The sequence below is a fragment of the Neltuma alba genome, unplaced genomic scaffold, assembly GCF_004799145.2.
Source record: "Neltuma alba isolate B1F8T4 unplaced genomic scaffold, ASM479914v2 tig00002398_pilon, whole genome shotgun sequence".
NCBI classification, from domain to species: domain Eukaryota; kingdom Viridiplantae; phylum Streptophyta; class Magnoliopsida; order Fabales; family Fabaceae; genus Neltuma; species Neltuma alba.
Window position 1 is genome coordinate 36,544 of NW_021632849.1, and position 27,055 is coordinate 63,598.

The following is a 27,055-nucleotide window of genomic DNA, read 5'->3' on the forward strand; positions in this document are numbered from 1 at the left end:
GTCGCTAATTCGCTGTTTTTTTGTAGTGTAATGAATGCTTAATATTCCCTCAGTATTCATGCCAATCATACTACTTCTATCGTTTTTCAATAGATTTATGACATTTGGAATGCTGTTCTTGTGAGTTCACAATTGCGGTCTTTGATTGCAAATTAGAGCGCGTTATACATTTAAGGATGAATCTAAATTACACACACACACCCACACTTGAAGACTTTATTGCCTTTATTTCTATTTTTAAAACTCTTTTGATTAGGACATATGTAGTGTAGCACTGAAATTATTGTCAGAAAATGAAGTCTATATGAATTGTCTTCTTATTTTGATACAGGCACAGACAAGAGGAATATGAAAACACCAATTGTGATATCGGTTTTAACGGGAGCTATTCTCATTATAGTCTCTGGATTCTTCTTATGGAAAAAATGGCCAAAGCAAAAAGGTGATGTTCTGTCAATGATTTGAGTGTTAAGGTGAATAGATCATTGTTTTGGGAAACTGAAGTCACATTTCTCCCTTTGTTTTTTTTTTTTTCAATCTTCTCTTTCTCCCCCAACCCAAAAACACACAATATATGAGAAAAAATATAGTTGATTTATACCTTTTTCAAAAGTTAAAACCAAACACAATTTCTTGTGCATTTGAAGAATGAATGGCATTACTTAGAAATTGTAGCGGGTTATGATTTTGATGATATATTGATGAAATGGAACGATATGTGCAAAACACAGAAAATGCAGCACAACATAAGAAGGATTACAAAAGAGCGAGTAGAAATTCAAGAGCTATCATTGTTTGATCTTAGAAAGTTGGCAGCTGCAACAAACAACTTTGACAGAGCAAATAAAGGAAAAATGACACTAAGGTCTCATGCGACACAAAATACTACAAAAAGGTCTCAAAAAATTTGGTAATGATTTTGAAGTTCCAAAGAGACTTGAGTGCAATTTGATGAAATGTGAAAAGACGCCTCTGCCCCTGGTGAGATGCACCTACAGTAATTGAAAGTTGCCCTATTTTTCAGTATGAAAATTGGCACTCAATATACAAGAAGCAAGGGGAAAACAAAACCCAAGCTTCATTCTATTGGCAAAAAGATTTGGGTCATTATGATTGACCTCATTTGTTATAGAAACCTTTGCACATGGATTCTTTCCATTTGAATACTTTGTTGCTTTGTCCATACTAAAGGTAATTTGCTCATCACCAAGCCGTAAAGCTATTGTGCTCTTTTCTACATCTACCAATGCTCTAGATGTGGCCATGAATGGTCTTCCAAAAATTAATGGAATCTCTTTATCCTCTTCCATATCAAGAATTATGAAATCAACAAGATAAATAAATGCTCCAACTCTGACAAGTACATCCTCAATAATGCCATATGGATGAGAAAGACTTCTATCAGCTAATTGAAGTGTAACGGCTGTAGAATTGGCCTCCCCTAGATAAAGCTTCTTGAAAGTAGATAAGGGCATAAGGTTCACAACAGATCCTAAATCACATAATGCGCGACTTTCAAAATTCTCACCAATCGAGTATGGAATAGAAAAAGAACCAAGATCTTTATACTTAAGGGGACTTTGTGTGTTGATGATATTACTAGTCTCCTTGGTTAGTGCCACAGTTGCATATTCAGTTAGGCACTTCTTCCTACAAAACATATCTTTAAGGAACCTAGCATACTTGGGCATTTGCTCCGATGCCTTTGAGAATGGAATATTAATATGAAGCTGCTTGAAAATTTCCAAAAACTTAAATATTGTTGATCTTCAACCTTCTTGCTAAACACTTGGGGAAAGGAAGGGGTGGCACCACCCTAGGACACTTATCTGTCTTACCCTTTCTTTGTCTAGTTTCACAATCTAAATGTATCTCAATTGTTTGATCAACTTCTTGTTTTGATTTAGACTTTGATGTAGAAGGAGGTATCTTCGATAATTGCTTGCCATTCCTTAATGTAATCGCCTTGCACTCCTACTTATAGTCTTCACAAGGATTCGGCATAGTGTTCCTTGGTAGTCCTCCTTGTTGTAGTGCATTAACAGCATTTGTGATATGTCTTACTTGCATATCAATCCTGAGGGCTGCGTCCACTCTTGCATTTATGTTAACTTTAATCTGAGAAGACATGAATATCATTTCCTCTAAATCAACCTTAGGCACTTGGTTAAGGATATGTTGCCTTTCCAATTGAGAAAATCCAAGAGGTGAAACTTGCCTTACACCAGAAGTTGACACTTGATCAAGTGTTGAACCATGTTTCCAAGACAAGTTAGGGTGATTCCTTAATCCTGGGTTGTAAGTGTTGGCATAAAGATTGTTCTGATTAGTACCCCAAAAATTTCCAACATAGTTTACTGGCTCTACTTGTTAAAAGGTAGGGCACTATTCAGAAGCATGTCTATCTCCATAATAATCGCATGGGGTATATATGGCATTAACCCCTAATTGTCCTCTATAGGATTTCTCAACTCGTGCTTCTAAGTGGTCAAATCTTTTGTTGAGAGCACTAAGCATAGCTATTACTTGTGAGGAAGAGTCATCAACATCTTTTTCTACTGATTTTACTTGTCTCCGTTCATTGCTATTCTGAATATAGTTAGCAGCCAAATTGTCCAAGCAACTCCAAACATGGTTCACTAGTTGCTTTGTAATTTCTCCATTAGTAATGGCATTTAATTCCAATTTTGATTCATGTGTCAACCGACTACTAAAGATTTGAAGTAGGGCCCACTTCTCTTGATTATGTCCTAGCCTTTGTCTGACCAACAGCTTGAATCTTTCCCATGCTCCATACAAGTGTTCATCAAATTGTTGGCTAAAATTCATCAATTTGGTTCTAGCATCCACTATCTTGATATGAGGAAAGAATCTGGATCAAAACTTCTCTTCTAAGTCATCGCATGACGAGATGCTTCCTTCTTCCAAGTTGTTGAGCCATTCTTTAGCCTTCCTTTGTAAAGAGTAAGGAAAGAGTCGGAGATGAATAACATCACTAGGAACTCCATTCTGCTTAAAAGAATCACACACATCTAGAAATTTAACTAGATGTCGATTGAGATCCTGATTACTATGCCCCCATATTTGACAATAAGTTCCAACATTTTGAGCATTGTTTGCTTAATCTCAAAATTAGTGGCTTGGAATTGTGGTACTTTGATTCCGGATTGGTACCCTCAAGGTTGTTTTCCCAAGAAGTCATTGATGCCCAATCTATCATTCTCATCTTTAGCCATCTCTTTTTCTAGAGTTTTGCGAACTAGATGCTTAGGTGTTGTTGTCTCTAGAAGCTTGTTCACATTCCTTGTCTTCACAGGTGTGTTTCTTAGGGGGTGTTTGGATGAAATCAAACCATGGTTTGGAGAATAGCTTCTGGAGAATAGATTTTGTAAAAAAAGTGATTATGATAAAGTGAGAGTGTTTGGATAGTTATTATCAGAAATACTTTTTATATGTGCAAATTACTAAAAAAGACATAAGTTAATATGATAATTACATAAAAGATATATTTTATAATATGTTTTAATTGGAAGGAACAAAATTGTTAATAATATATTTTTTACCAACATAATTAATAATATATAAGATAATGTAATTAATAAATAATTAATATGTGCATATATATATTTATAAAATAAAGATTAAATATGTTTATAAAAAAAATAATTGATGAATGTTAAAGTCATATTATCATTGAGATCTATTCTGACAAGCACTCTGACACTCTCCTTGAGCCAGAAGTAGAATGAATTCACTTCTTCTGAAACCATGATTTTGGCCCAAACCATGGTTTCTCCATAATTGTCCTTGTTTTGCAGTGTCTTTCCCTAAATCATAGTTTGAAGAGACACCCAAACAAGCCCTTAATCTATATGGCATATACTATAAATCACTACAAAGACAGAGAGAGGAAAGATCAAGAATCGAACTAAATAATGAAATAGGAAAAAGGTAATTAAAACTAAAATAGAAAAAGAACTATCCTAACTATCAATAATAAATAATAATAATAAAACTAGAGAAAAAAGAAATTAAATGCTTAAGCTTAAATTACTAAAGGTCCTCTAATTCTAAACACCAATCGTCTTGATTCCTCAGCAAAGGTGCCAAAAACTTGATGCATACAAATTGTGAATAACGCAAGTGCATGTGTCGATCAAATAATAAAGAGTAAGTATAGAGTATCATTCCCATGGAGAATCAGACAAAATAATATTTAGGCATTAAAGTTCCTATTTTCAATTAATTTAAGCAAACTGAATTATGGTTGATTGGATAAAAAGAATAAAGACAGAAAAAATTCAATATTAAAGACAATCTAGAGTTACTAATCCCTTATTAGTTTCATAGACTTTTGCCTTTATTTAACTAATTAGTCTCAACGTTAATTTAGTTAATCTAGAGTATTTATAGTTAAAAGTATCTTTCGATTCACTTACAAGCCTCTCCTAAATAATAAGGTTATGTCTAACTCAAATACTTAAGAGGATAAATTAATTTCACTCTTCATCAATTATGTAAGGCTCCTAGGTATATTTCTATCATGCTCGCAAATCAGATAAAAATCTAATCCCATATTACTCAATCCTAGAGTCTAATTAAGATTTCCTTTGTCAAGGTTAACCTCAATGCTCAAACTCATATTTAATGGTGGTCAAACATTAAATAGATATATTAAACCAAGATTAAGTAACCAAAATTAACATCAAGCATAATTAATTAAATGAAAACCAAGTCTAATCCATAAGTAAGTTCATAGCTACTCTATGTCTAGAAGAAAATTAGCCACGCATGGCTAAAATAAAATCGACAGCATAAAAGAAAGAATTCAGATTCAACAAAAGAATAAAGATAGAAAGAGGAAAACAAATCTATGAGAGGTCATTGTCTTGATCGTTGCTATCGCACGAAGAGAATGATAAACCGAAGGAAACATCCTTGCTACCGTCGCAGAAAAGGATCGCCAATTGCCTACTGGTTGCTTGCTACTTTCAGTCCATCCTTGTTTGCTGGACCGCTGCTTCCTATTTATAATGGTTTTGCGTCTTCTCTCCCCTTAATGCCTTGAATCCACTGCCTCTTATCCATATATCTCCAATATAATATATTATATTATATTATATTACGATGATTTACCTTGCTTCACAGAACTTCACGCCTCCAATCCTCTTAATATACACACACACATGCACTCCATATATATATATATATATATATATATAAAATATTTGTTGCAATTGTTGGTCCCCTTTTGTTTTATCTTTTATTTGTGATATTTCCTTCTTTCAATAATTTTATATCTCCTGTATTAAAAATAATAAAAGATTTGAGTGGATTTTATGCAAGATCATCTTTTATTCTATAATTGATTTAAAAGAAGAAAAATTCATAAAAGAAGGTTAAATAGGTATAAATTATCCACAAATTTTACTAAATATATTTCAAAACCTACACCTATTTAATTATAAAAATGATCATTATCAAAAATAGTAGTATTTGGTCACACCCACAAGCATACAACACTTTGACCTTTTACTTTGATCAACTACGGTGGGCGACCCATATTTCAATAACGTGCTTTAATGAGTTTGTAAATGATGATCAATCAACCCCTTTTTCGGTAGTAGTTTTTTTTCCTTTTTAGTTTCTTTTCTTTTCTCTGAGTACTGATCTCTGTCTAGGAACTTCAATGCAAAGCATGCGAGGCAGAAAAATTTGAGAAAACCACAGATGCAGAAGAAGTACCTATCAGAATTTGAGAAAAAATGGTTCAACTTCATTCAATAGTCTTGGGCGTCTAATTAAGCATTAACTTGATTGATTACTCTCTACAGCTTGCTTAGAAAACTAGAAAATGGTCCCACTTACAGAAAAATTGATCAACGAATGAGAAGTTTAAAAATTAGTGAACAATATGTTAAGTCTTTTACGTCTAAATGACTACGAGGATTCCCAGTTACTGGAGTAGGAGAAGAACAGGGAAATAGTTGTCATTTACAACATTCAAAATCCCATAATTCTCTGCCTCCATTTGCCGATAATCAACAAGTATATTGGATTCAGTAAAAATGCTTTCCTGTCACTTACTTTTCTTATATATTTGTTCTCTTTTCCTGTTCTGATCTGTGACCATTACTGATTAGCGAATTTGGGTGTGTGGAGGAGAGAAACTATATACGAGAAGTGGAAGGGCCATAATTTTTTTAAAAATAACAGTATATTAAAATATTGATATCTAAATAATTAATATTAAAGTGATGTCATACTATTTCGGAGATAAATTATGACCCATTGGATCAATTTTATAATGGTTCGTATATGTATGTAAGAATAATAAAGAATTTCTATTAAATTTATATGAACTGACGTATCACGATCCATAAAGGGATAAGAGAGTCGGCACTTCAGAGGTATCTAAACTCTCATTCATCTATCATGGATTTCTGAATGTCCATTAGTCTTTCTATTCTCTTTGTCCTTAATTAATTAGTATTTGGGAAGCATGAATGGCATAGGCTAAATAGTTTACACAGCTTTTATTTTCTTATATATAATATTTACTATCATTTTATTCTTATTGTAATCTTTTATGTTTAGCACGCAGTCTTACCAATCATCATTCACTATTATATTTCACATGAAGTTTTTAACAGGAAATAATTCTACAAAATAACTAACATAACTTTTGTCATTTATTCTTTTTAACTTTTCCTTTAATTTAAATGCTAAACTCAACAAAATGCTATTTAATTATTTATAGGAGCTGCAGGATTTCAGGCCAGAGAAATATGACCATCTTCCTATTTCACAACTCCTTACTCAATAACACTTGAAAAAATAGGATTATCTGAAGATAGAGCATTGAATCAATACTGAATAAATAATAATAATAATAATAATAATAATAATAATATAAATATAAATATTCCCTCCGTTCTAAATACAGTGCCTGGTAGAACTTCAAATTTTGAGTAATCTTAAATTTAGTGTTGATAAGGTGGATTCTAGATTCAGCAGAAAAACGATGAAAAATATATGTGCAACCCGCTCTTAGTATGCCAAAAATACAAAATAACACTTATCGACACAATAAATAAAATAGAACCTCACGTTATAATGTGAGTTCTTAAATATACAATCTTCCTATATGCAAGTATAAAATTAAACGTAGGGACTATCAAACTATAACTTTCGTTCCGTCACTAGTTTATATGGCACATCAATCCATATATGGGTAAAAAATTAAGTTTGTTCACGCATCCAAATAATTAACTCACACTGCCGACTAATGATGCTCAGATGACCTTTTAAATAATGCTGGAACTGGTAACGAATTTTATATGATAGGAAATAGAATGTCAGGTCAAGGAAATTGCAAGCAAAAGGCATTTGTATTTTTTTTTTTTGGGCCATCCCTGCTGTTAGATTAAATTTAACGTTTCTAAAATTACTTATAAAATTTCACATTATTAAAAATAAATAAATTCAAAACTACTACATTTTGATCATAACAGTTTAAAACTGCAATAAAAAATATTCAAAACATAATTTAAAAAAATATTATAACTTGACGACTCAAATTTCAATTTAATAGTGAAGATGGATACTGTGAAAAGGGATTGTATGGAATGGGCAAATGGCAGAAGCCTTATCCAAAGCCTAGAACCCTTACCTAAGGATTTCTCCTGAACTAAGCCCACTTGAATTTATTCTGAATAACACGGTGGAAAACCAACAGCATCACACATTCTCAATCAACATTTTGATTCAGATTATGACTCTGATATTAAGCGTTACAAATAATAATTCTGTAATAACCTCAATTAATTAGCCAGCGTTCAATAACGTTAAATAGAAAAAAATATTTCTTTCTGACCAGCATTTTTAAATATGATACCCAGAATGATCTTGAAAATAATATTTGAGAAAATACGTAATTTTTGGTAATACAATAATTTAATTATTTCATATTTAATGCTGTATGTTAACACCATATTCATTATTTAATTATCATTTGTTTCATATTCAATAGAGAACATATGTACGACAACACATGTCACCACTCATTTTGCAATAGAGTGTTTTATCATTCAAAATATCAGCAAACATTAAAAAAAAAAAACTATATATCACATAGATAAAGTATACAATATGCACCGCTCCGCACATCGCATGGTGGAGAAGACCTTAGTTTCTCTTTATTAGAGAGATTAAATAAGTGTTGCTTTAAATTTTAAATTAAGGGTATTATGCAATTTTCTGCTTTTAAACTCACCAAGAAAGTATGCACATCTTTCTGTACAATTTTTTAAAAGTTATTTATGGCATGCTTCCTTAATTTGATATTTATTCTTTTTTCGCGACTCAATTATCACAAAATAACTAATATTGATTTAAGAAAATGAATAAAATCTTATAACAATGATTTCATACTTTACTATAATGTTTGTATTTGATTATTTCATATTTTATATTTAGGAAAAAGTGGATTTCTCTAAAATTTCTTTTCAGGTTTTGCTTTAACTAAATAAACAATGATCCTTGCTCATGTAATTTAAGGATTTCAAAAAGTCATTTACTAGTACCAGTATAAAATTTTAGAAGTTGTACCTTGTATCCTTATCAATGGATTGTGATTACAAAGGATCATGTATAAAATACTCTTCTAGTTCTTAATGTAGGATCTAATTGTTGAATTGATTTTGGTCCTAAATGTAAGATATATTTCCTATATTTATTAATTTTTTTTAAATTACCCCTATTGATACTCTTTCAACAACAATCAAGTAGGAACAGGAGAGTGGGTAAACCATTTAGAGTTGGATCTTATAAGTAAAATGCACAGGTTCAAAAACGTGACAGGTGCCATGGCGGATTTGTTCATCCACCACAGCAGATTTTACAGAATCACATTTCCTTCATTTGGTGCTATGTCGTTCCTTGGTCTTTGATCTTAGCTCCATTTTTCTTGTGTCCTACAATCAAAATTAATATAAATAAAGTATCAATTGTCCTAGAAATTAATTAATAATAATTAATCACCAATTATAACAATTTTGACCCCAAAAGACATTAACTCTATGCAAAGGCATCTAAACTATATCAGACACAAATATGCACAATTATACTAGTAATAACCCATGAAATGATATAAAATAATATATAATAAATGGGTTAGATCAGTTATTTATTTGTTTCATTATTAATATTTCATTTTTTTTATTTTATTAACATCATGAGTTAAAAGGTGTGTGTTTTTTCCTTTTTTTTTTTTGGGGAATAAATTAAAGTTGACTTCACCTCTATTTTTATTGATAATCTAGTGTGCAGGGTAAAAAATTATCTAATTATCACTTTTATTTTATAATGATTTTTCCATTGATGAACTTCACTCGATGAAATTTTATATTGCTTTTCTCAAACTCCCCAATATATAGCACCAATTGGTGGAGCACTTCTAACAATTCAAATCCATCAAATAATAATGGGGCATTTTGAAGTTGTTTGTTGCCAAATTGATTGTGACTTTCAGTTCAACGTGCCCTGCAAGTCAATCTGCTAATTATATATAGCGAATAGCAATTTGGAATTGCTTTGCAATGCACACAAGTCAACGTGATAACAAGTTGCAATTACTTTGAAAATGTAATAGCAATGATGATAACTTAAGAAAATTAATAATAATAGTAATGGACTTAGTCCTTGCAGTAATTGTACCAAATAACCCAATTTTTATACAATATAAACAAATTTCAATGTAATAATAATCCAAGTTTTACATTTGAGGCAACAGGGATGCTTACAGCAAACTTTAAGAAAAACCGTGTCTAAAATTTATTCAAGTATAATACTATGCTATAAATATATAATTTAAAATGTGAAATCATTTTTGATTGGATGATTGATTTTGTCACTAATCAATTAGTGATGATCATTTTTGTGATAGAAAAGTTTCTTCACAAATTCTGTCACTAATTGATTAGAAATGAAATTTCATCACGAAATTTCATTATTAAACTTCCTTGAAAATAATATTTGAGAAAATATTTAATTTTTGTAATACAATAATTTAATTATTTCATATTTAATACTTTTAACACAATATTCATTATTTAATTATCAATTATTTCATATTCAATAGAGAATATATGTATGACAACACATGTCACCATTCATTTTGCAATAGAGTGTTTTTTCATTCAAAATATCGGCAAACATTAAAAAAAAAAAAAAGATAACTATGTATCACATAGGTAAAGTATATGTACGATATGCACTGCTCCGCATATCGCATGGTGAAGACCTTAGTTTCTCTTCATTAGAGAGATTAAATGAGTGTTGCTTTAAATTTTAAATTCAGGGTATTATGCAATTTTCTGCTTCTAAACTCACCAAGCAAGTATGCACACCTTTCTGTTTAATATTTTAGAAGTTATTTATGGCATGCTTCCTTAATTCGATCTTTATTCTTTTTTCGTGAGTCAAGATCATTTTATCTTTGCCTGTGCACATCCTTCTTCTTATTCTAGACTCAATTATCACAAAAAAACTAATACTGATTTAAGAAAATGAATAAAATCTTATAACAATGATTTCATACTTCACTAGATAATGTTTGTAATTGATCATTTAATATTTTATATTTAGGAAAAAGTAGATATCTGTAAAATTTCTTTTCAGGTTTTGCTTTAACTAAATAAACAATGATCCATGCTTATGTAATTTAAGGATTTTAAAAAGTCATTGATTAGTACCAATTAAAATTTTAGAAGTTGTACCTTGTATTCTCATCAATAGACTGATTACAAAGGGTCATATATAAAATACTCCTTGGGTCCTTAATGTAGGACCTAATTATTGAGTTAATCTTAGCTCTAAATATAAGACATATTTCTCATATTTATTTTTTTTTAAATTGTCCGATACTCTTCCAATCACAATCAAGAAGGAGAGAGGGGGGGATATTAAGAAAAATGATTATGGTGTTTTAGAAAAAAACATATCATATTGCTTATAATTAACTAACGCTCCTCACTTTTTTAATTTAATCAAATTAGTTAAATAGGTCTTATATTAAAGAGTGGAGGAATACAAACTTGGCTTAAGTGCACACAAAAAACTGATTGTGACTTACAAGTCAAGCACGTCAATATTTTCCATATTTCCATAGACTTCTAATATATTTGTTTGTTTCTTTGACACTTCTCGCTAACGTTTTTTATGGGTAATCTCTAGTCATAGCCTGCCAAACTAGACCACAAAATAGAAGTTGCAAAATGGTACATGACTTTGGGGTCTACTCACAAGTCAGTTATTCCATGTAGCTATGAATATTGGGTGGTTAGTATAATGAAGTCCTTAGAATTTTGATATATAAGTTTGTGAACGGTAGGGACAAGATATGGCCTGCAAGATTGATCGTAAGTGAAATAATGCAGTGAAAATGAAAATGTGGTTTAAGAAATTAAAGAGAAAAAGGTTCTTCTCATCATCAACATTATTTATGGGGTTATTCTATAACCTATACAATACGATGAAAATAAAAATAATTTCCTTGATGTGATAACAAGCCATATGTAGTTTTTTATCATGATTTTCTTTTTTCCTTCATTGCATCAACTTCTTCTAATGACCACTTAATGTTTGAAAAATCTACCATGCTTATGCCTGGCCTGGTGAGTGCTCTTTAAATAAACATTATTTGACTATTAATGAGCATATTAATAAAGGGAAAATAATAGAGAAATCATTTAATATACCTTATTGAAATATAAAATGAGATTTATTATGAAACATCTAAAAGTTTTTGTGACATTTGTTATGAATTGAGGGAATAGCTTAGTAGCACATACCAAATAGGTCCTTAGTCATAGTGAAACCTAGAAAAACTATTTAAAACTCTACTTTACAACTCTACTTCTGAACGAAAAGCACTCCTTATTAAGCTTGAAACTTCTATAAATGGTATCTTATATCTGCTCTTGATTAATTTATAATTAAATGTTTACTTAAGGATAATTTTTTAAAATTATTAATTTTATAACAATTTATATTATAAAAAATAAAGTATAAAGTATATTCTCTCTATCCATTATGATCGAGTAAGTAATTAAAGTTTTTTTTTTTGCCTCTTCCATTCATGCTTTCTCTTTATTTGGTTGTTAACCCAAATATATTCGGGATTAGTGTTTTGCCAATGTCATTGTTTGGCTAGTATCAGAAATTAAGATGTTATTTATATGCTTTAAAATTAAAACACTTGCAAGATTAATAAGTTTGCTGTTATAGGACTTATTGGAAATTTCTAATTTTTTAAATAAATTTAAAAACTCCTCAAATTCTTCCAATGACATATTCTTTAAATTCTTCGAACATGTTTAGTTGGCATTTTCTAGGATTTAGATTTAGATTATATATTGTCTTCCCTTTTTTTTCCCACGCGACTTTTTTATACCCCCAAATCAAATAATGTAATATTAAATTCATGATCATCTACTGAATTTCTATAGTGTTAATTTAAATTTAAGATTAAGATCTATTATGCAATTTTATGCTTTTAGATTAGTATGCACATGTTTGTTTTTATTTTATTTCCTATGGCATCCATGCTTCTTAATTTGATCTTTACTATAACATACCGCGTTTCATTTTTAGCCTATTGGTGCGAGAGCACCCTATCTTCTTTCTCAATTTAATTATCAACAGAATAAAATTTTTTTTAAAGAAATTAACTAAAAGTTTTAGAATCTTCTAAGAGATGATTTCATACTTTACTAGCTAACATTTTTATTGATTATTTCAGACTTAATATTCGGGAAAAATTTCATAACCTCTGAAATTCCATTCATGCTTTGCTTTAATTTAAAAATATCCTTGCTTATATAATTTTAAGGATTTCAAAAATCATGAATTATTTCTTTTCGATGTGTAAAAAAAATCATCAATTATTTTTTCCGGTCTATAAAAGTTCATCAATTATTACCAATATAAAATTTAACACAACCAAATGAAGCTGTTTCTTTACCATTCAAAAGGAGACATTTAGAAGCTGTTTCCGGTCAGATGAATTGTAACTACGACTGAAAATTTGACTTTAATGCACACTAGACAGGTTGTGTTTTGCAAGAAAATGCGCTAGTAGTTTCTCTATTTCCAAAGACTTTGATATATTTATTTGTTTCTTTAACATCTTCTTGATCGCTAATTTCTTTGGGTAATCTCTAGGTATATTCACAAAAGTATTTGAAGACTAAATGCTAAAATGATTTTCATTTCAACAATAAAATTCAAACCTCACGCTCCTTTAAAATATGTGCTATATTATATTCATATAAACTAAACCAACTTTAATTTTGTTAATATGTTATCCTTCAATATGATTTTCAAAATGCTTTAAAACAATTGCACAAATGATCCCTTCAAGTTTGTGGTGTAGAAAGTGGATTATCAGATTGAGTTTCTGTGCCTTTTGAAATATACATACAAAAATACATACTATTTTTTTTTGTCACATACAATCTATAAAATCTGAAACAAAAAATAATTAAATTCTGCGCTATTCATGTGTTTTTGAAGTCAACTGTGGTATTCTCTTTTGGGTAAACTAAGATGATATTACCAAATTAAAATTACAAACACACGCACACACGAGTTGTTTCGTTTGAAATTGAGTGTGACTTTGAGGTCTACTTACAAGTGAAGCGCTCCATGTACCAATGCATACGTACAATCAATTCAAGTTTGTAGACTTTTGATAAACATTTTGTTCATGCATGCTTCTTCCCACTAGTAATTGTAATTTTTTTCCTCTGTCTATGGCCTACAAGACTAACCATAAATGAAATAATGCAATGGAAATGAAAATGCGGTTCAGGAAGTGGAATTATACTCTCATTACTAACGTATTTATGGAGTCATTTCATCAACTTGTTTTTGGGGATAACTTTAATCTTTGGAATGCCGATTTCATCTATGCTCAACTCTTTGTTGGTATTAACTGGAATATATTTTGGTTTAGTGGTTTGTCAATATCTTTGTTTGGTTAGTCTTAAAAAAATTCAGATGTTATTTACACTTAGCTGTTATTTATAAATTTATTTTTGTGGATGAATTTTCATTTTGAAAATTCCCTAATTAAAATAAATTGAAGGCTGCTTTTAATAAAATAGATGATACACTAGTTGAAAATTGCAAATTGAGACTACGTCAAAATTAACATTTTAAAAAATGGGATAAGGTGATTATATACTCTAAAAGTATTCATGAAAAAACACCCAGCATCTGATTTTTTTTTTTGCTCTTATCTGCCATTATATAAATTTTTTTATCTGTTATTGTATAAATACATGTATTGTAACATGTCGTGTAATCTTATTAGGTGTAACAAAATAATCTTTAAGTTTCCATCCTGGAGCGTGTAATCTTGGCAAATACCATTTTTAATTATACAATTTACTTTACTGTATGTGTGTATTGAAATATTATCTGGCAAAAAAAATGTTTATAGAAATATTAAAGCCACACAAGAAAAACAGAAGAGAATATAAATCAATTTTAAACGAAGTACAATATAAAAAAGTAAAAAGCTTTTATTATTTGGAAGTCTGTAATTAATCACAATCACGCAATATATTTTATTTTAGTGTTCACTTTTTTATGGTTATTTTTTAATGTAGTCACAAGAGATGTCATTTTGCAATTTGAAATTTAATGTCCTCGCCTTGACTTTGATTTAGAATTGGAGAAGTATAAATGGACGTGTTTGTTAATTGCTAGATGCACAACACTTGCGAATTTGAGAAGTCTGCTGTGCAAGACATGGAAAAACCTCTCCCCTTTGTTTTCCTTTTCTTTTTTCATTGCTTCATGTCCTGCTTAGCTTGGAGTCAAACAAACATGACTACCGACATATCTGCACTCCTTTCCCTTAAATCCTATATCACTTCGGATCCATACAATTTCTTAGCTAATTGGTCTGTCTCTTCTTCTCCCTGTAGTTGGGCTGGTGTCACCTGCAATACTCGTCATGGAAGGGTCCATTCCTTGAATCTTGGTGGCATGGATCTTAAGGGTAGCATATCTCCACAACTAGGAAATCTCTCCTTTCTAGTTGATCTTGATCTCAGTAAAAACAACTTTCATGGTCAAATTCCTCAAGACTTAGTTCAATTACGTCAATTGAGACTGTTCAACTTGAGCTATAATGACTTTTATGGACAAGTTCCAACATGGATAGGAGATTTATCTATGCTTGAGCAGCTGAGTTTTCGAAATAACAGTCTCAATGGGTTTATTCCATTATCTCTATTCAATCTATCAAGGTTGGAGACTTTGGATTGGAACTCTAATATCATTGAAGGTACCATTCCACTTAAGATAGGAAGTCTAAAGCACTTGAAGAATTTACAACTTTCAAGGAACAAACTTTCAGGAACAATTCCCCAAACAATTTCCAACTTATCTTCACTTGAACTGCTATGGTTGTCTTATAATAGTTTGTCAGGTATGTTTGGATTAATTTTTATATTTATATTTTTGTTTGCTCAAAACCAGTCTATTTATTCATCTGGATATAAACTCTCAATAATCATGTGTTTGGGTGCGTTGAATGTGGTTTTTCTTTAATGATCCTTTGTTCTCAAAATTGAAGTTAATTATTTATAAAGTAAGGTGATAAAGCATAGAATTCAAGTTTTCATTATTAATATTGAATAACTCAGTTCTAATATTGATATTTTTTTCCTGTCAATCTATGCAAATTATATCATTTTGAAAGAAAAATTTGTTTAAATTCTTAGGAATTACTTAGGTCATGATGTTTTAGAAGATATAGAATGGGTTTTATTTGTCATTACATACCAAACGGTTCTTGAGGATACTCCAAAACGCAGAAGACTTGTTCCTCAAAAATGCGACTCTTGCATTTTTTTAGCATTTTATATTGATGAGATTTTTTTTTCAATTTGTGAAATAAAAAGCTATGTCGAGTTGAATTTTAGAACTTTAAAATAGTTAAGACGTGTTTTATGGCGATCCCTTATTCGCAATGTGCTTTGAACACCTGGCACCAGCTGGGATTCCTTCTTTCTACTTTTTTGGTATTTTTCATTTCCCCCCATATTTTCTTTTCAATGGCAAGTTTTTTGATTCTCTTTTGTTATAGACAATCCACTAGAATTTAATAAACACACATAATTATTATGCTTAGAGTGTGTAAAATTTGCAAATACCATTTTTACTGTATGTTAATTGAAATTTTAAAAGGGCCCAATACACCACTACCTAGAGTCACAAGGAATTAAAATGCTGGAGTATTTCTTACTTTTATTAATGATATTTCTATCTTGGGTCATTTGCAATTAGCTGTTTATATTTAGTAATATTCTTAGAATCTGAATAGTCTGTTTATTTATATATTCATTTTAGCTTCTCAAACTTTAAAAAAATAATAACTTTAGATGTATTGAAAACAAATATAGAATACCACTCTAATTAATTTTAATTTGATGTAAGCACAAGAGATGTCATTTTCCCAGTTTGAAATTGAGTTTGCACTTCTTGACTTTGATTTGGGATTGGAGAAATATAAATGACGTGTCTATTAATTTTTGGATGCTCGACACTTACAAATTAAATTTTCTACTTTTATCTTAATTATAACAGTTTGTTGGGTATGTTTTGAATGATTCTGGGCTTGTCTCCATTTTTTTTCTTTTGTTTTAGTTGTTGTTATATTTTTGTGCATTTCTTATTGTTTTTTCCATCATTTTTCTATTCTTCTTAAAAGAACAAAAACCAATTTGTCATCCCAATTTTGAGATGGTTAGTAACCCTATACTATAGGGAAAAAGACTATTGTTATAATCCTAGTCTCACGAGATCTTTTAAGACCCATTATCAATCTTTGAAAATGATATTTATTATTACCATGCTATTACAAACTTTTTGAAGTTTTTTTAATTAAAAAAAAAGAGTAAACCTTACCAGCAACATGTTTGGCAAATGGAACATTTAATTTTAATTTGGATAATATAACATATTAATTTTATGATATATTATTCACTTTTATTTTAAATAAGTTTATAGATAACAAAAATAATTTTTTTGGAGTCTTCCAAAAAATAAGTGCTTTGAAAGAAGCGATGAATTGGCGTAAATCTGAAAAAATAACAAAAATAAATTTAAATTAATCAAAATTATAGAAAAATGAACTGAACTGAAACATAAAACAGTGTAATGAATTCCCATATCCAAAATATTTATTCTATGTTATTACCTAAGTTGAATTGAAAGGGTTATTTCTATTTTGAAAATAAGTATCGTTGTGTTTATTATTTACGATGTACTAATGTTATTTCTCGTATAAGAGTGCAAGTCTTACTATGTGTTTTCAAAAATGCATATATGTCTCATGTACATAATATTTTTGTTAACTAGACCAATGATCTTGAACTGTTCCTGCATAGGACTTAGCTAGCTAGTGACAAATTTAATTTTTGAAAATAATTATATTTCTTAACACTGTCAGCTTAGCTTTGTAAGATTACATCTTACCCTTGAGTATATTTTCAAAATTGTTTTCAATAAAAATGCAGACATAAAATGCAACACTTGATTGACAAATATAAATAGGTCATACTTTAAAAAAATCTTCCATGTGCATGGTCAAACCCAATAGCAAGGAAAACAAAAACCTAACAAAATCCACACTCTTAACTTCTCTTTCTTTTACTTTCTAGCATTTAACTTAAATTAATTGTTGATTATGTCTTTCAATATTTATACAGTGAAATAATAATTTTTGCTATGCATATTAATTATTTCAACAGCGGATTATTTGATCATTTTATTATGACATATGATAGTTAATACACATGCTATGAAAGTTGATATTGACATATTGTTTATCATTTAATATATTGGAAGGAGCCATTCCAAGTGAGATTGGTGATCTTCGACAGCTTCATACAATATATCTTTCAAATAATCAGTTTTCAAGTACTATACCAACCTCCATATTTAATAGTTCAGTGCGGCAATACATTGAACTTAACATCAATAATTTATTTGGGAGTCTGCCAACAAATGTGTGCTCTGGGATTCCAAAACTCCAATCATTTTATGTGGATGGAAATGATTTGTCTGGCAAAATACCCTCCATTTGGCATCAATGCAAGGAATTGGTAGATTTACAATTGGGGCATAACAAATTCAATGGAGGAGACATACTAACTGACATTGGAAATTTGACCAAACTTGAGTTTCTATGTCTTAGCAGCAGCAACTTGCAAGGTAAGAGCTTTAATTATGCGGTTGTCTAAAATTTTGTTTTTACTATTTTGATAAGTCATTAATTTAATTTAAATATTACAAATTTAGTCAATAATAATTTTGCTAGATTAATTTTGAAGACATGAAACTTGATGCTTTCTTTTAATCTCAAACTGGATATGCTTTCTTTTATATATAATTTAATTTTCACACATGTCAAAACATGAAATAAAATATTTAAACTGAACAAAAATAAATTAATCAATATTTGTTATTAACTTTCATGTGGTGTGGCATTCCTTCCGTGTCGGTTATTTTCCCCTCCATTTTGTTGCTGGTGGCAAGTTTTTTTAAAATAAATCTAGTTCTATATTATCAATTACAGCATATCAGTGTTATTTTTCAAAATGAGTAAGCCTTGAACAATGTTATAAGAAAAAATATAAATTTTGTATCTCGTAGGCATAACATGTAAATGAAATATCTCATTAAAAAAAGTAGAAATCTATTATTTACTAATATTATAAATTGCTAATACGCACAAATATGTTAATTCGTTCGCATTGAATTGGAACAATTTTCTGGCCAAAGAAATTGGAACAATTCTGTACGTTCCATTCTTGGTAAAATTGAATAATGCTCTTGAACATAAAAATTTTCACTGGTAATTTCTTAATAATTATTTAATTTGAAGTTAAAAGAAACATCCAAGAAGGGGAAAAATTTAACAAATGTTGACACATTATACATTATGTGGAACTTGTTTTTCCTTGTCAAGCAAATATACTTAATGATTTGGAAAATTTTCAGATTAAAAAGCCTGAAATTATGATATTTTAATTTTCAAATAAATTGTTATCATGAGTGAAAGCTAAAATAAAAGAGTGAACTTATATTATTTTTTTTGCATTACAGTGTTACTTTTAACTTTAGCAACCACCTGGTTGGGAGATTAAATCCCACCAACCCCACTGTCCTAGGCAAAAAAGATAAAATGCTTCGTCAAGGGGTTCTAAAGTTATCAAAAAAACAGAGAGAAATTTTTATAATTTTTCATGAATTTCAAAATTATAATTTGATTTTTCTTCATTTTCTATAATTTTAAAGTATTACATACCTGAATTGAAATAACATAATTTTATGTTTTTTTATCTGAAAGTTTTGCTAGTGAATTCTCACTAAAATTGTACCAAAAAATTCTTTCATGTAAAGATAAATTGCTGAAAAGGTAGCCTAGTGCTTTATGCCATACATGATTAATTGGAAAACGTACAAAAAATTATTTAGTCAAACTTAACGTACTGGCTTGCGATATATTTTTTTTAAACAAAATTTGATGGTTAGACAAAATTTGCTTCTCACTTTTTAATATTTATACATCGATTAATCCGTATAACATATGTATTCAAGTTTTTGGAATTAGTACGTAAGAAACGTATATATGTACATATATATTTATATATTACCTATATGCAAATAATATCTTTTGTGTTTATTCCATTTCTGTTTTTTAAAGTGGAGGGGTGTTAGAAGTCTTGTTAACAAAAGTATTATAAATTATTTTATTTTTCCTATTTATTATAAATTGTTTATTTCCCCATTTACAAGTCCATTCAGCGTTTTCACAAGAAGAGTTATTAATGAATTATATTTAAATGCCAACCTCTTTACAAGTATTAAGATTATTATTTCTTATTTTTCTTCTTTTATTTCCTTTTTGTTAATATTCTTCAATAATGAAATAAATTTAAAATTATATTTTATTTGTTCATTTCTTTAGTATTGTACATTTTTCTAGTGGAAACTTAAATATGACTAATGATTTACAATCACAAAACAATGATTTTCGTTTTTTTTCTCCATTTAGAGAAAAATAAAAATGAAATTTCTTTTGGCCATTTCATTCATTCATATTATTCGTTCATATAATGGGACTTATGCTAAGCTTGTGATTAGAATGCCAAAATAAAAAGAAAGATAAGATTAATAGCTGATGGGACCACATGATATTTAAAATGTGCAATACCTTTTTTTTTTTTTTTAGTTTCTCTCTTAAAACTATCTCATCATTTACACTTTGATCAATAAAATGGCTTCACCATATATAATTTTCCCACAAATCATTCCAAGTGAGATTGGAAACTGGACAAACCTCCAGATCCTTCATCTTAGCATTCTTAGCAACAACAATTTGCAAGGCTAGAATTTTAATTATATGACTGTGTTAGACCATATGCGTGTTTTTGTTTTTGTATTAATCTTGAGAATAAAAAATAATTTGAAAATGAAATTTTGTTATTATTTTTTTCATTTGTGGAAATATCTTATAACGGTTTATTAGGTGTATTTTGAATGAATCTGCGCTTTGGATATTGCTTTAGATTTTGTTGTATTTTTGGCCATTTCTTCTTCTTCTTTTTTCCCAATCATTTTTCTATTTTTTTAACAATAAAAAAAATCTGTCATCTGATTTTTGAAATGGTTGGTTATACCAATGGGAAAAAGAATATTATCATAATAACAGCCCAAACAGATCTTTTAGGCTGATTATCAATCTTTGAAAACAAATGTTTATTTTTGTACTATTCCGATTCTAAATATAAGACCCATTTTGTAGCGTAAACCTAAATATAAAACTCCTTTTGTAGTGTAATTTACATTACAAAAGGGGTTTTATATTTAGGACCAAAGAAGTATAACTTAAAACTTTTTGAAGCTTTTTCTTAAAAAAAGACTAAGCAAGCCTTACAATCAACATGTTTGGAAATTGGAACATTTAATTTTAATTTTCATAACATAAAATATATATTAATTTTGTTATTTATTATTAATTTTTATTTTAAACTCAATCTTATTCGTTGAATGAAATGGATGCAGCTTGCATGATATATAGGAATTTCTCAGAATTAATTAATCCACAAATCTGAAAAAGATAACAAAAATAATCTAAAATTATAAATTAATCGAATTTAAATTACAGAATAATAAACTGAACTGAAGCATAAAACACGGTGCAATGAATTGAAAGGGGTTTTTTTTTTCTGAAAATAAGTATTTTTGTGTTTCTAAATGCACAAGTCTTTCTGTGTGTTTCTAAAAATGTAAGTCTCCCATGAACATAATATTTTTACCAAACCAATAATCTAAATTGGGCGATATATATTGATAATGAATTGTTCCGGTATAGGACTTAGTTAGCTAGTAACAAATTTAATTTTTGAAAATAATTATATTTTTTAACATTGTCAGATTAACTTTCTAAGGACATATCTTATCCTTAAATATATTTTTTTAAAATTTTTCAATAAAAAAGCAGACAAAAAAAGCAACACTAGATTGAGAAATGTCATGATGTAAACATAAATAAAGAAATACATAATGTTAAAAATGCCATAACATCCTGAAATTTTGACACACAAAATTTGCTTTCCCCCCTTTTAATATTTATGCATTGATTAATCCGTATAATACAAATATTCAAGTTTTGGGGATCAGTGCGTGAGACACGTATAGATATATATATATAGTACCTATATGCAAACAATATTTTCTGCTTTATTTTCCCTTTAAAGTTGGTGCACTTGTACAAATATATTATTAACTATTTTAATTTTCTATTTACAAGTCCATTTGCTGTTTTCACAATCAAAGTTGTTGTTAATGAATTGTATTTAAATGCCAACCTCTTTACAAGCATTAAGATTATTATTTCTTATTTTTATTATTTTCTTCTTTTTAATATTCTTCCATGATAAAATAAATTTAAAATGAGGTTTTATCTTTTAATTTCATTAAATATTGTATATATTCATAGCGGATGCTTAAATATCTATCTCGTAAAACTAAAATGAGATTTGTTTTCATTTTATTCATTATTGTTGATTCATAGAATGGGGCTTATATATAGCTTACGATTACAATGCCAAAATAAAAGAAATATAAGATCATGAACTGATGGGACCACTTGATATTTGTAACGTGGAAAATAAATGGGTTGTTTTTTTTTTAAAATTTTTTTCAGAACAATTTTATAATTTTTTAAGAAATAAGTTTTGAGAATAAAAAGATGAAAAATATGTTTGGATGACGATTTTAAAAACCACATTTGAAACAAAAAAAATAAAAAATCACATTGTGCAATTTGATTTTATAAAAAAAGTTAAAATGTGTTTTGGATCATTAGAAATATGTGTTTGCTGTTTGTTTTTATATATAAAGTAATCCATTTCTTTTCAACATGCTATTCAGTTTATGTGCTTTAAAAAAGTTTCATGTTTGTAACGTATATGAGTGGACGCAATGCCTTGCTTTTTTTTTTTTTTTAAATGAAAGGATTTGCCTTTGAAAAGATTTTTATGATACATCCAATTCTCTCATCAAAATATATATAACTCATATCTTATCCTCTTTTAAATTGAAACCAGTGAGATTCCATCATCTGTCCTCAACATTTCTTCTCTAAGAGTGTTGGATTTGGCCAAAAACAATTTGAATGGTACTCTTCCAATATCAACTAGCAATGGGACATTGTTGGAAGAATTATATTTATTATGGAATTTCTTTACAGCTATGCCCAATCAACCCATTTCTTTATTTTATGTTTTGAAGATTTTTATTTTTTTTATTTATACTTATTCTGTATTGCTTGCAAACTTTTTAATTAAGATTGCTTTAACCCTCTATTTGGATGGAGAGAAAAGTTTGGAAGAAAGAGAACTAGGAGAGAAAATAGGAAACAAAAGTGAGAGGAAGAAAAAGTGGGAGAGAAAATGGGGTGTGGGATTCACCATATTTTTCTCTCAAACTTTCTCTCCACATGTGAAAAGAAAATGGGAAGAAAATGCACCTTCCACTACTGCCCTCACATCTGCCCCTCTTCATTATGATTTTTGTGAGTGAAACTCATGGCAAAACTGAGCTTCACATTATAGCTGTTCTTATTATCCCCAGCAATATTGCTTCACGTGTGAAAAGAAATTTAATGTTCAATTGATCATTGATAGTAGAGGAGTCCTTTTTAAATTATTGTCGTCAACCTAAAAACCTTGATATTTTCTATTAGTTTTAAACCCCTAATTATCAAAATTCCATGTATTATTTATATGATTGTGTACGTGTGAGTTTATTAGGAAGTTGCTTGCCATACTACCATGTAATTAACAAATATTTGGTATTTATTTACAGGTGAAATTCCTTCATTTCTTTGGAGCATGCCTTCTTTGAGAATTGTTGATGTTGGCGTCAATCATTTAAAGGGTAATTTGCCAGCAAAAATGTGTCATCATCTCCCTTTACTTGAAACCTTTGGTGTTAATGATAATCAATTAGAGGGAAGCATTCCAAGCTCAATAAGCAATTGCACATCTTTGAAAGAATTATATTTGGAGGGTAACTTATTTACAGGTATGCACTTATGTGTGTTTGTTTTCTTCTTTTTAATATTTTGTATGCACTTATGATAGGACTCGTATGATTACAATCCCAAAATAACAAATAAAGCCAAGATTATGAATAGACAGAACGTCATGATATTAGTAAGACCGAAAAGTTATTGTTTAACTGTAATTAAAATTGCACATAATATTTCTTAAAAAATTATAGTGTAGGAATTGAAAAATGCACAGTAAACAAAAAAATTATTTAGATAATTATAGAAATCAATTACAAATAAAATTCAAAACAAAAATTTAAAAGCAAATAAAAAATGCTTATTCAAGCAAATTTAAGTTCAAATTAATGAACGAGAATACATGATCTTTTCAATAGTCAGTCAAATTATTAAATCGCATCATTCGGATTCATTTGAGTTTACAGAGAAACCGTTTTATGTTCAATGGTATGTGAAATTAAATATCTGAAATTAAAAGAAGGATACAAAATCAACAGGTTGAGGAAAGTATGCTTTCATAATTTCTCACTTCAACTGTACCCTAAAAAATCTCCTGGAAAGAAAAATTTCTGGAAAAAATAGTTTAATGCTTTATGCCACATATGATTTATTGGCAGTGCACAAAATATTCATACAGTTAAACTTAACAGATTCACATGCAATTTGTTAATTAAGAAATTTGCGTTCTCCCTTCTTAATATTAATAAGACACGTGTAATTTTTTAATAGTATGCATGTATATTATGTATATTATTTATGCAAAAAATATGACCTGATTTATTTTTTATTCTTATAAGTCCAATCAATTTTTTTACAAGCAGTTGTTACTAATTAATTATATTTGGTTGCCACCCTGTATATAACCATGAGATTATTATATCTTATTTTTTATTTTTTTTCATTTTTAAAATCATTTTTTTCAATAGACTAAATTTAGATGAGGATTATGTTTTTCATCATTTCATTAATATCGTACTATTCATAGTGGGGTTTTTTAATATAACTATTAATTTACAATCCAAAATATCAAAAGATCAAATCATGAATTGATGGTGGTCTATAAAATATTTTTTGGCCATTTCATTTATTCATATTGTTCATTCATATGATAGGAGTTATGTATATTAAGTTTGTGATTACAATGCCAAAATAAAGGAAAGACAAGATCAAGAAGTGATGGGACCATTTAAAACTACCACATCATTTATACTTTGATAAATAAAATAGGTTCACCATATATAATTTGCTCAGGAATTATTCCAATTGAGATTGGAGATTTTACAAACCTCCAAATCCTTGATCATGGTGTGTGCTTTGCTCATAATGTGATTTATCTTGTTTTTTTAAATTATTTAGTCCTCCAACTTTTAACTACACATCTTTAGTTTTTATTTTTGTTTTAATATGTACAATGCAGGAAAAGATAACACATGCCTTGCATGAACAAAAATGAATCAATAAACATTTCTAACTTCATCTGTGGTCGCATTCCTTCTATGTGTGAATTTCTAACTTCAGGTGCTGATAAGGATGTTAAAAAGGATTAGCTTTAATATTTCTTTCTAATATCCAGAATGTATAACTAAAAATACTTTTATATAAAAAAAATTAATTTAATTCCTTAAACAAAATAAAATAAAATTTCAGCCTTTTTTTGGCATATGATAATTGTCATATTTTAAAGTTAGAGCCTTTTAAATAGTTAACAACCTTCAAGCAAAATATAAATGATTTGGTAGTTCATTTTAAATAGGTGAAATTAATTCCACAGTCTTTCTTTACGATTCTTCTTTGAAAGATATTAAAGTAAAATACATTAACTACTCCTCTATAATCAAAAACCTTTAATCTATTTTGAAAAAATATATAAACCTCCCTTAAAATTAAAATGTATGCTACAAAAACTTCCTTTGTATATTTCAAATTTTATTTCGATCCATCTAACTATTAGTTGACTGTTAAGTTTGACTATTAAAATTTCTTGAACCAAATACCCCTCCTTAATATAAAAGTTATTTCAACATTTACATTTTTCAAAAAAAAATTTAATACATATATTTTCAAAATTTTTAAAATGTAATAAAAATTACTAATTTTGATTATATTGTAAAATTTTATAATTTTAATTGTTCATCACATATAATGAAACTTATTTATTTATTTTTTTAAATAGCTAGAAAATAAAAGAAATACATTTTTTCTCATTATATAATATAAATTGTCTCAGTTTGAGAGATTATAGAAGTCATTTAAATTTATAATTTAAAAATTTTAAATAAAAATTTTATTAGAAATATTTATAACTTATTCAGTCAATTATATATTTACTTAAAAAATTAATCAAATTTCCATTCAAGGTTTTTAAGTCTACACTAACTAAACTATCAAGGTTTTTAAGTCTACATTAACTAAATTACTTAATTTTTTATCCCAATATGATAAAAACATTAAAGAAATAACTATTTGCAAAAAGTAAAAAATAAAATTCAGGAAAAGGAAAAAATTTTAAATTCTTTAAAAAATTTTAACTAAATTTAGTATTATGAAGGATAAATTAGTAAATAAAAATATTTTAATATAAATTTTAATTAAAAATCTTTTAAAAATATTTGTAATAAAATTAACAATTTGGATTTAAGTGTATGTTTTCAAAAGAGAGGGGAGGTTCGTGTAATTAGGACAAAATACAAGAAAGATCAGAGTATTTAATTCTAAATTTATTTGTATATATTCTTATCTAAACTATATAAAAGTCATGATTTCCATCAGTTTTTTCATGTCTAGGTTTTGAAGCAAAAAATATAGGCAAACTTGATAAACTTAATGTGTTAGACTTGACACTGTTCTTTTTAATATATTCAACATGTGAGTATTAATAAATATTGAGTTTTTGGAATTAGTAAGAGAAGTATAGTTTTCTATGTTATAGTATGCATGTATATTATCTGCAAACATTATTATCTATTTTGGTTTCTTTTAAGGAGTCCATTCAACTTTTTATTTCCAGGTTATATACCCAAGGATGCAGGCAATCTTGTTAGACTTGAAATGTTAGACTTGGGAGCAAATAATTTGCATGGATCTATTCCTTCCAATATATTTAACATTTCAACATTAACAAGAGTGTTCCTTGATTGGAATGTCCTCTCTGGCCTTTTGCCATCATATTTAGGAATTGGTCTTTCCAACCTGCAGGAGTTAGATTTGGCAGGAAATGGACTAACTGGACAAATTCCAAATAGCATATCAAATGCTTCTAAGCTCATTAAGTTAGATTTGTCATCGAATAAATTTAATGGAGTTATACCCACTACCCTTAAAAGTTTAACAAACTTGATAGAATTAGATTTGGGTGAGAATCATTTGACAGGGTTGATTCCAGACATATTTAACTGA

At 28.6% G+C, this 27,055-nt stretch overlaps 2 protein-coding genes across 2 annotated transcripts; one reads left to right on the top strand and one right to left on the bottom strand.

The window, feature by feature from the left end:
- Positions 1–1,013: 1,013 nt before the first annotated feature.
- On the bottom strand, positions 1,014–1,691 carry LOC114725331 (uncharacterized). The gene has a single exon (XM_028911833.1). The coding sequence runs from the start codon at positions 1,689–1,691 to the stop codon at positions 1,014–1,016; it is 678 nt and encodes a 225-aa protein (XP_028767666.1).
- A 13,084-nt stretch (positions 1,692–14,775) lies between these two features.
- LOC114725342 (probable leucine-rich repeat receptor-like protein kinase At1g35710) lies at positions 14,776–27,055 on the top strand. The gene is made up of 2 exons (XM_028911843.1): positions 14,776–15,502; positions 26,667–27,055. Exons 1-2 carry the CDS (start codon positions 14,776–14,778, stop codon positions 27,053–27,055), a joined length of 1,116 nt encoding a protein of 371 aa, XP_028767676.1.